At 41.5% G+C, this 11,555-nt stretch overlaps 1 protein-coding gene, 1 long non-coding RNA gene and 1 pseudogene across 3 annotated transcripts in view; 2 read left to right on the top strand and 1 right to left on the bottom strand.

Moving 5' to 3' along the window:
* The first annotated feature begins 412 nt into the window (after positions 1 to 412).
* LOC102543349 (large ribosomal subunit protein uL23 pseudogene) lies at positions 413 to 881 on the top strand (annotated as a pseudogene).
* Positions 882 to 7,675: 6,794 nt separating this feature from the next.
* Positions 7,676 to 9,088, bottom strand: LOC140700647 (uncharacterized). Its single transcript, XR_012079121.1, has 2 exons — positions 8,893 to 9,088; positions 7,676 to 8,187 (listed from the first exon to the last, which is right to left on the bottom strand). It is a non-coding gene; the product is annotated as an uncharacterized lncRNA (long non-coding RNA).
* Positions 9,089 to 9,090: 2 nt separating this feature from the next.
* The window catches only part of ELAVL4 (ELAV like RNA binding protein 4), a 142,524-nt gene continuing 140,059 nt past the window's right edge, over positions 9,091 to 11,555 (top strand). For both annotated transcript variants that reach the window (XM_072974478.1, XM_072974477.1), the window contains exon 1: positions 9,091 to 9,233. In XM_072974478.1, the coding sequence (XP_072830579.1) occupies positions 9,216 to 9,233 (18 nt within the window). In that variant the 5' untranslated portion in view covers positions 9,091 to 9,215. The remainder of the gene's footprint in view (positions 9,234 to 11,555) is intronic.

Raw genomic sequence — 11,555 nt, 5'->3', positions numbered from 1 at the left:
CAAAATAAAATATAGCTTCTGTGCACAGTCCAATATGATTCTAATTTGGTTTGGAATGCCTTAATGTTGTTATGAATCAACTTATTGAGTCACAGCCAGCATTTAACACAAATAAAATAATAGGATAGCACAGGTTGGACAGCAAACATCACAATGCATTACAGGTAGTAAAGATAAGTATTGTTTCATAAAATTTTTGTTTCAGAGGGAGAGAGAGAGAATGTAAACTACGTATTTTACTTTGCACATTTTTTAAAAAGTTTAACAGCGAGCTGGATTGTTTATTCATCAACAAACATTTGCTATATGTGGTTTGTGGTAAGCATTCTGCCAGGAGCTGAGTTCACCTGAAATAATTAATAGAGTTCCAGTTTTGGTAAGTCAAAAGTGAAATGGGAAGCTTTTCACGAAGATGATGCTGAAAGCAAAGGAACCCCCTGCTCCTCCCAAAGCCAAAGCCAACGCAAAAGCTTTGAAGGCGAAGAAAGCAGTGCTGAAAGGCTTCCACAGCCACACACACACACAAAAGATCCGGACATCACCCACCTTCCAACGGCCCAAAACACTGTGGCTCAGAAGGCAGCCACAAATATCCTCTGAAGATTGCCCCTAAGAGAAACAAGTTTGGTCACTACGCCATCATCAAGTTCCCCCTGACCACCGAGTCAGCCATGAAGAAGATAGAAGACAACAACACAGTTATGTTCCTTGTGGACATCAAGGCCAACAAGCACCAGATCAAACAGGCTGTGAAGAAGCTCTGTGACGTTGACATGGCTGAGGTCAACACCCTGATCAGGCCTGATGGAGAGAAGGCATAGGTACAACTGGCCCCTAACTATGATGTTTTGGATGTTGCCAACAAAACTGGAATCATCTAAACTGAGTCCAGCTGGCTAATTCTAAATAGAAAAAATTTTTCATTATAAAAAAAAGTAAAATGGGGAAAACAAACACTAAACAAAACCAAAATGAATCTTATGGGGCCAGGGCCTCACTTCCTAGGAGAGGAGTGACATTTAGGAGGGAAGAAATGTTTGGATTTGCTGAGATGTCATAGAAACTACATGACTAGGGGAACGGGTGCTTAATTCTGTAGTGGTCAGTGATAGCTTGGTAAATTTTCTTTGTTTTTACATTTACCTTGATTAAAAAAGGAATGAATAAACTGTGAGATATAAATCACAATTTATGTACCGGATTTAATGTATTTTCTTGATTTTGAACAGGTTCTTTTCCTCTGGAACATTGTGGGGGGATATAGGGTGGCTTGGGAGAAAACTAGATTTCTGTCCACTCCTTCTCTAGATCCTAATTATGGGTTAAAAATAGAATCTGTTGAATTGCGGGAAATAGATATAGTTAAAACCCCACTGTAATTAGTTCAGGAGCCCCACAGATTGTTAATAAGGTTGTCTGAATTAGCACCTGCTCCTACAAGGGTTGGGGGTGAGCGCATTGGCAGCCAGGCCCCTTGAGTCAGTGAGAGGGAAATGGGAATGGAGGGAGGGGTCTGTATGCTGCCTTGCAGGTGTTTTCTGAGAGTCCCTGAATCAGTGTTTTATTTTCTATTTATTTTGTTGCATTCACTATGTGCAAGAGGCTGGGCTAGACATTAGAGGAAATCCTGAGGGGAGAGAACACAAAGAACTCATAAAGAGAGACAAGACATTTACAAAGGACAAAAGCACATGTGGAGCAACACAGTTCACTGTGAGCTCACTGACCTTGGTCCTGCCACTTTCTAGCTGTGTGACTTGGGGCAAAGTCACCTAACCTTTCAGACTTTCAGTTACCTTATCTGCAAAATTGGATTTTTATGGGGAGTAAATGGTAGGCATAAGTGAAGTGGGCAGCATATCACTGAGTGGATAGTACACGCTCAATAATTGAGTTAACTGCAAAATCAAAGTGTCTGCAAAGAAATACCAATGAAATGCTTTGGAGCTTCAAAGGAGGAAAGTGTCATATCGGGGAAAACTTCTTAGAGGCGGCATCTGAGATGAACCTTACAGGATTTGTCTTATGTTAGAAGGAGGCAATGCAGTGGAGGAAAATATTCCCAGGGAGGCATGGCATAGACAAGGGCATGGAGGCAGGAAAAAGTGGGATATTTCCAATAGTAGACTTGTTTTTTGGTGGCAATAATAGTTCCTTAGATGTATAAGTCAGTCTCCAACCTCAAAAAGCTCATAGTCTAGTGGGGAGACAGACTCACACCTGAAACTGATAAAGCAGTGTGGTATCAATTGTGATAAAGAACTGCACAGGGGCTGTGGGAGTCCAGTGGAGACCCACTTGGACCAGCCTGGACCAGGGCTGACCAGGTGGGAATGGCAGAAGATGAAGAGGGTGGCTGAGATTCTAGGGTGGCAGGCAAAATGCTGATTGTGGGACCCATTCTCAATAGAAATGCCAGTCAGGAAATTATATTAGCACACAAGATAGGAACATGATGCGGATGAAGACTGGGTTGGTAGCAGTGAGAGGGTGAGAGAGGTGAGCAGGAGCAGGAATCAGAAAACTGTCCAAATTCTAGAACTTACAAGTGGAGCCATTTAGTGCCATAAGGAAGTGTGGAGTTGATTGTGAAGCTGGGTGGCTGAAATGGAGGGAAAGTGAGTCACTGGAGATGAGGAGTTCAGGGATTAGTGGGATTAGTGGGATTAAGTGACTAAAAATAGTACTATTGTCTGTCGATGACCCAGAAGGCAGAGACAGAAGGAAGGCTATGTGGAAGAGGTCAATAAGGCAGATATAAAAATCACCCTAAAAGTGGGATTGTGTCCTGGATGGCAGTAGATGGTTTTGGTGTTTGAAATATGCTAACTACTTACTATTGAACACCTACTCTGTGCCAGGCACTTTATATTCATTTTAGCCTCTCCAACTGTGTAGGTTAGGATATTGATAGGTTTGCTGTGACAGGAATGTCCAAAATAAGAGGCCTAAATAAGATAGAAGTTCATTCCTCTGTCATATAAAAGTCTGGTTTTGTATGTAGTCCACGCTGCTGTGATAATACACATAATCATCAAGGTTCCAGAGGCTTTCTGTTCTGCTGTCCTGCCAACTTCTATCTCCGCTCCCACCATGACATCTGCATTCCTATCAGCTGAAAGGAAGGGACAGTGGATGGTGTGACCCAGAGTCTCTAAGACTGACCAAGATTAAAGAGAAGGGGGGTTAAAGTCCCCTCATGGTAAGGGAGTAGCAAGATCACATGCAGAAGAGCAGGTGGGTAGGGAGATACTGTTGTAAGCCACATTTGGAAAATACAGTCTGCCACACATGGCAATAAATGACCTTTAACAGAATGCTGCTCAGCTTAATGAACATGAGTAATCTGCAGAACAAATGGCCATGAATAAAATGGATTCCATTTATTTATTTCATTCATTTTAATCCGTAGAGCAACCCTTTAAAGTAGACTTAATTCACACCCTCGTTTTACAGATAAGAGAAGTAGGTAACTTTCCAAGATTTGTGAGAGCATTAGTCGTAGAACTGGAATTTGAACCTAAGCCTATTTGACTCCTGGTGCTCTTTTTTGGCATGACACAGCCTCTCACGAAGCCTGACATACAGAAGAAATGAAACAGAAAAGAAAGATTTGATTTTCCTATCCCAGGGGCTCAATAAATATTTGTCGAATCAAACTGAATTAAATCAAACTCCTAGAGGAAAATCTTAGAAACAAAATCTGAAAGACATGTATAAACCTAAAACTTTAAAGTTAGCTTTGAAAGAAATACGTTAACTGGCTAGTGAAACAAGCTCTATGTGAACACTGTTTCTTCATTCACTGGTATCAACACAACAAATATTTATTTTTCAAAAGTACTTCTTCCCTGCTCCATTCTATAAGGATTCAAGGCATAAGTGTCAGATTTTATTTAGTTATCATTTTGGCACACTGGAAATGCCCAGTAAATAGTCATTGTCATTGGTGAGACCATTGGGCAGGGAGCTCAGAGAAACTCAGTTCTATTCCTGACTCTGTTTCTCACTAGCTGTGAGGACTTAGGCGGATCACTGAGCTTCTCTGGGCCTGGTTTTTCTTGTCAGTAAAATGAGGGGAATATTAATGATCTCTAAGTTTCTTCCCAGCACAAAAACCTACATGAAGACTGAACACTCTTTTTCTTATCATTTCCTGCATATCATGATTGGCTGAGTTATTTTCTACTAATAAGCAGTTAATTATCTAATCTATTAAGTACAAACTGCAGCTGTTAAGGAGCAACTAAGAATAGTAAAACTGTTAGCACAAAGGCTCTAATCAAATGTTTCTAAACATATGCTTCTGGGCCTGCTCGAAAACAGAGCTTATTCATGATTCCCGTTAAAATCTCATGTGATGAAACATCAGAGAATGCACAAATTCTGTTATATCCATAATCTGCATAACACGACAGTGTAGCCTTATTCTAACAATGGAATACACCATTTACTTCACAGCTTTAGAACAGGTCTTTTCAAAAAGCCACCTCTATCAAGCTTGGATGTTCAGTCTTTCCCTTTGTAACTCCTGCTTGTTTTTCAATCCCAGAATCATTTTTCCCTCAGGAATCTTTCCAGATCCCCCTCTCACCTAAACCCTTCTCTTGGATGCCCCTACTCTACACTCACAACAATCCCTGGTACTTCTCTCTACGTCAGCACTTGTTACGCTGTGTTGTGTTGTCACTGTCTGGCATTTCCTCATCTACTGTACCCCCCAGGCTGAGAGCTTCTTGAGGACAAAAGACAACTCTATTGCCAGTGGTTTGCAGGACGCCTAGACCTAATAGGTGCTCAATGGCTACTTGTTGAATGAATGGGGTTCTTTCATTTCCTTTCAGGAGATATTAGTGATGAAGACAACAGACGAATTTTGTATCTTACATGTAATTCCAAATTCCTGAAATATCCACACCTTTACACATGCCTGTTCTTCTATGGATGGCATAGTTGGAGTCTTTTGTGAGTGTTCCCAATGCACAGGGGGAAGAAGAAAGAGAAGAAAGTTGTATTAAGTGGTTACTTTACACATTTTTCCCATTAGTACTAAAAATCATCTTCATAACAATCTATGAGGTAAGTACTATTATCTCTATCATACAGAAACTGAGGCTCAGAGAGATAAAGGAACTCGCCAAAATCACAGGGCTCCTGAATGACAGAGGTGGGGTTAATCTGACTCCATCTAATACCAGATTGCTTCCCCAAGGAGAAGAGCAGGATGGTGGAAGGGTGGCGGAGAAAAGGTAGGGGTGGGGTTTCATTCTATGTTTTAAAAATTGGTGTATCTCCCAAGTTTATGCTTACTAACCCTGAATTTTACTCCTTTATATGAAGGTTAAGCAACAAGTGCTTCTCCACCATGACTAATACCTGTATTCCTCCCTAATCATTAGTTGAGCCGTGGAGGTTGTACAGATGGTATTGTTAAGTTGTTCTCATTAAGAGAGAAATAGGGCGGGACAGGGGAGGAGTGTGACAAATCAAATCCTCAGGACCGACCAACCAGATAAACAAAGAAACACAGGTGCCCTTATAATTAAGGTGCACAGTGAGCTTGTAATGTCTTTGTGTGAAGATTCAGGACTTATAAAGAAAAATAACATTGCCCTTAATAAAGGAATTGCCTTTCAAAGGAAGAAAGTAAGTTTCCATGCTCTTACTAATTGCTTTGTTACATGAAGTTAACTATCCTAGAGCCACAATATGACTTGTAATTGTAAAATTACCACAGATTCTATTTATGGTTTATATTGGGAAGGAATTTAACATACTTCCAAAACACTTGTGTTAGATAGTCAATACTATGCTGAAAAAATTAATATTTAATATATTACCTTTAGTTTATATGTATATACACACATATATATTTGTATATTATATATACATATACAGTTTAACTTAAAATATACTTTCAATTGATGAGAAATAATTTTTTTTTCTGTGGCATGGTTCTTAACCCTATGATGATTGGCTCTTTTTATGAGATTTTTCATAAGCAGTATTACCTTAACATATTTGATGATAAATCTGGAGTAAAATTTTTATCTCTGTGTGGAATTATTCAATTGTTTTCAAAAGACCTCATAAATCCAGAAAACAGATCAAATCTCTGACAATAATAAACAAAATGTATGACAAGTAAAGTCCTAAATATGCCAGATTCTTTTCTTTGAAGAATTCATGGCTGAACCGATTTTGGAAAAGTTAAACCTGAAAGAATAGGTATTTTTTTGTATATCTTGTTTCTGGTTATGCTGTTTTAATAATATATGCGCACGTAAATGCTACATGGGTTTCTTTTAAATGGGGATTGCTTCCTACTATGAATTCTGACAGGTTTTGCATTTACATAACCTTTGGTTTAAATAACAATATGTTCAGATATCAATATAAAGAACATGTACTAAAATCTTTATATTAGTGTAAAAAAGAACTTACAATTTGTAAAATGTCTAATCATTTAAAAACTTCTAAGTACACCAGGTACTGTTCTTATTGCTTTCTGTCTGTTAACTCATTTAATATTCAGAACAACCGCCATAAAGTCAATTCTAATATTATGCCCATCTTATAGATGAGAAGGCTGAGGCATAAAGAGGGTTAAGTAACTTGCCCAAGCTCACAGAGCTAGTAAATGGTAGAGCTGGGATTTAAGCCAAGACAGGCTTTAGAGCCCATGATCTTACCCACCGCAGTAAAGAGCTGAAGTAGATTCCCTGGAGAGATGACTTGAGTAAAAAAATAAATAAATGGTTATAAAAAGTAGAATTTGCTACAAGGGTTGTGCTAAATTAAAAAGGACTAGCATCATATATATATATATATAGAGAGAGAGAGAGAGAGAGATAAATATGTGGACATATAGCTAGATATCTGCCAGTTTATTAGTCTAAGTGCTTTAAGTGCCCCCTTGCACAATTAACCCTCGTACCCACAACCACACTATGATGTGAATATTTATCTAATTGTGTAAACTTGGAAATTTGGGCAAGTTATTTAACTTCCCTCAATTTAAGCCCAAGTTTCTTGATGTGGGGAGTGCCGAGCACAGTGCCCAGCACAAGGTAAACTCTCATTAATGTTAGCTATTATTATCATTACTGGTTTTAGCCTTAGAAAAACCAAGTAACTTGTTTAAGGTGACTTAAAGAGGGCAGAGCTGTTTCCAAAGCTAGGTCTGATTAAGAATCTAACTTCAGCGATTAAGACTGTGTTCTTTACTGGGCTAAGCTGCGCTGAATTCTTGCCTTCTGGCCTTTGCTGTAATGTCTTGCTCATTGAAGGTACTTTGATAATAATCAGAGACAGTGATTTGTTTAATTCCAAAATAATAAATATGTTCTATTGACATTTTTAAAACTACAGATAAGCAAAAAAGGGAGAAATAAAAATCACTTATGAACCCCCTTCCAAAATAACCATCATTACCCCTGCAAAAACAGGATCATTCTAAGCATACAATTTTGTGATCTGCCTTTCTCACTCTGAAATATATTATGAACATCTTTCCATGTTGATAAATATTCATTGACTGTATCTTTCTTAATGTCTGCAGAATATTTCTTTGTATGATTAGTCTCCTTTGTTGACCATTAAAAACTATTTTTCCAGATTTCAAAGAATCCTACAGTAAATAATCATAGAGCCAAGTCTTTGAACACATTAATGATTCCTTCCTTAAAATAAATTTATTGAAGTGGAACTGCTGGGTCAAAGAATACAAGTTAGCAGAATTCTGAGTTAGTATATCCCCATCTGCTCAGGAACAAAACTCTTGTATTACGTAGTCAAAGGAGGCTGTGGGAAAACAGCTCTTACAGCCATCAAGGATTATTCAGTTTTAAGGCTGCACTAAGAATGAAATCATTTCAGACTTTTATTAAATGAGGTAATCCATGGAAAGTGAACATAAGGCTCAATAACTAACAGCTATCATGATAATGAAAACAGCAAATTTTTTTCATTTGTCATTCCAAATTCTCCTATCACCTAGGCATACTCTTTAGTTTATTTTGATCTGTTTGAAGGTTTGAATGGATCAAGTCCTAAAAATGGAAAATTTGAGAATCCTAAGAGTTGTAATATAGAACAACAGACTAGAGGTCAGGAGAACTTTTACAGTTTTTCCTCCTGATTCCCTTGTGTCCTCGGCAGGTCTTCTCTGGACTTCAGAGCCTTCACCTATAAAGAGGCATTAGATAAAATGATTCTTCAATATTTGCATTCTAACATTACCATCCTAAACTTACTTCAACCCATAAGTCTTATTACTCATACCTGTATTTCCTGTATTTTGACTCAAAGTAGATTTCCTTTAGGCAATAATAAGCATTCTCAACTGTGAGTTTCTGAGTTTCTCAGCCCCGAGTGTGAAAATTTTATAAAGGTCAGGGAGGGCCCAAGAAGCCACTTTTCCCATTTCTAACGATCACTAGATTACCCAGCACCAGATCAACACTGTGGTATTCAAAGATCTGGTGTGGTTTAGGAAGCCAAAGAGTAACTGAACGGCTCTCCCAAGTCATTGCGCCCAACAAACATTTTTATCTGAAATCATAGTGCACAAGTCTTGGTCATTTTGTTTAGGATTTAGTGACATAAATCATTGTCTCCATTCCTCACTTTACTTTGGGTATATCTTAGACACCAGTCAACTGGCCAAACATGGCTTGAAGGATCCACTTAGCGTGTCCACGCTCTCTGCCAAACACAGGCCACCTTTCTAGTGCACCTTCACCTAAAGGGTAAGATTTATTCTAAGGGTTCCAAATTGGTCACGTTTGTCAATCCTCGGAGCCTAGCACCAAGTTTTGCCAATAACATTGGTGCACATAGTGTTGGTGGTCAGCAAAAGAACTACCTCACTTAAAATTTAAGCATAGGTACCAGTATCGTAGGGAAGAGATTTATTCATCCAACTTTTTGAGCATAGCTTCCATGCCAAGCCCCAACTCAGACGTCAGGGCCCGGAACCGCAGGGGTCGGTCCTCCTACTCCCGCGAGAGGCGCCCCCTGGAGCCAGCGGTGGGGGTGGCGGCGACGACGGCGAAAGGGGTGGCGAAGCGGCCGCGCTGCGCCGCGCCGCGCCGCGCCGCGCCTCGCCGGTCAGACGAGCGAGCGAGCGCGGCGCGACTCCGCGGACGTCCTCCCGCCCGCCAGCCCCGCCCAGCCTCCGCCGCCTCCTCCGGCTGTACCACGCCACCAAGAAGATGCGCCTTAAGAACCAGGTAGCCGCGCCTCGGGTCAGCCCCGCGTCCCGGACGCCCCGCCCACCCGCTGTTACGAGCACTGGCGGCTGCGCGGCCACGTGGTCGCGCCTGGGCTGCTCCCAGCGCGCAGCCCGGCCACCCAGACTCCCAGGGAGGGGGAGGGGCCCCTGCAGTAGGAAACCGTCCCCGCGCGCCCCTGGCCTGGGGGTCCTGGCCATCCCCTGTGCCGCCCGTCTGGTGGCTCTGTTCCTGGTGGGCTCCGAGTCACTCCCCCGCCGGCCTCCGGAGACTTCCCAGGCCTCAGGGGAGACCACAGAAAGTTGGGTCTGCCACGCCCCCTCCCCCTGCGACAGTCGACCCTGCGGCTCCTAGAAGCCGCCGCCCGGCGCCTCTCCCCTCTGCGCCTTTCCCGAGCGGTCCTTGGGGTGGCTTTGCTGAACAAGCTGGTGGCGCCAAAAAGTCCGGGCAGCTTCGAGCGAGTAGAGCCCCAAGGGGCTCGGCGAGATAGCGCGGATCCTCAGGGGCCCCCTCTGTGTGACTCCCGCTAATTGTCGAGAAGCAGCACCCTCCAGTGCCTTTCCCCATTACAGCCTGCTGTCGACCTGAGGCTTGGGCTATTTCTAGATGAGATTGAGAGGGCTCTTCTGTTGCACTAACAGTGGTCTTGTTTAGCGGAGGAAAACGGAGGATCGGGTCAGCACTGATAGGGTGTTGCCGGATAGGGTCTTTTTGTGTGTGTTGTAATAGGTGTCTCTCTTTGGGCTGGAGTTGTCAGACGTTTAGGATTTAGTAACGACACGTCCTGAAGTCTTCAACTTGTCGGAGACAATTCGTTTTTAAATGGGAGAAAACCTCCCCTCCCCCAACATATGTTAAGGGATTTAGGGAAACCACAGGGGAACCTCAGAGAGGGACTTCTAGAAAACAACTCCAGGTTTGGGGGAGAATAAGTCATATCGATTCCCTAGGTGTTAGCCGGTACCGCTCAAGGGTGGTAGTTCTCATAAATCTTCCCTCTGAGGAATCAAATAACCCACTCCACAGCACAGTATGGCATGAGCCCTATGGGCTCCTAAAAGCCTGCCTTCCCCTCGCTACCTAGCTGCTTTATTTTGGTAGAACCCCTCAAAGAAGCTACCTCACACTATCCTCCTGTATTTGTGCGCCTGGTTTTCCATTATTTTATAATACTTGCAAATTGAGACTGAACAAGCTTTAACCTCAGTCATTTCAGAATAAGTTTGATGTTTTAAGTGAAATGTGAATGGAGCTCCATTCATGAGGGAAGTAGTCTGTGTGAAGTGTTTTGTAAATGTAAGTGGGTTGAGTTTAAAACATTGAATAAAATTAATGTAATGAGGAATCAAAAGGTTCACTCCAGATGTTTGCCTCCCAGCTTGTCTGTAAAGTGACAGTACAGTGCTGTGCAGCACCTCTCCTTGTGGTTCTTGGGTAGGGTGGACTGTGGTTGACTAAGAACAAGCGGTTGGTTGGATTACTTCCCTTCTTTTTCTAAAACACTAACCATTCCTTGGGGCTGATGGGGTTGTGACCCACCCACCTATATAGAGGATTTTCCCCCTCTCCTAACTGCTCTAGAAATATATGAAGGATTTACATGCAGGTTTTTATTTAAGGAACTTGTAAGTAATCCTCTTTAGTTATCATTAGTATTAGCCTCTGAAACCTTTGCTTGCTTGTTAAGATAAGGTACTTGGGTGTGATTGTAATAGAGATGCGGTTGTGAGGTAGAACTGGTGGCCTCGTTAATTCCACTAACTAGTGTGTGTTTTGAATTAACAGAGAACTCCTTAGCATTTGTGGAGAGGCAATATAGTTTACCATGAGGGATTCTAATTCAGATATTCTTGATTCAGGTCTGATCCCACCACTCAGTGGTTAAGTGAACTTGTATGATTAATTTCTTGGTCCTCCTACTTTTTCCCACTCTTTTATTCTCAGTAGATTAATGGAGATAATACCAACCTTTGACATGGGAATTAAATGGAATCCCATATATGTACAGTGCCTGGCACGTGGGCACTCAGTAAATATTCCTATTGTTAACCGTCCATAAACTGCTATTATATCTGCTGAAAAATACCTACCTATTGTCAGGGAAAGAGGTTTGACTGCAAAGGGGCAGGAGGGAATTTTCTAAGATGCCATATTTTGGCTGGGTGTTGACTACGAGGTAGACCAATTTGTTAGAACACATCAAACTGAACCCTTAAGATCTCTGCATTTTATTATGTGCATTACACCTCAATAAATTTCATTTAAAAAATTGACCTCCAAATATGTTAAGTACATAGCTTTTGAGAGGTGGGAGTTAACATA

Source organism: Vicugna pacos, chromosome 13 (assembly GCF_048564905.1).
Source record: "Vicugna pacos chromosome 13, VicPac4, whole genome shotgun sequence".
Taxonomy (NCBI): domain Eukaryota; kingdom Metazoa; phylum Chordata; class Mammalia; order Artiodactyla; family Camelidae; genus Vicugna; species Vicugna pacos.
Note: the sequence above shows the minus strand (reverse complement) of the source record. Positions and strands in the feature narration are given on the sequence as shown.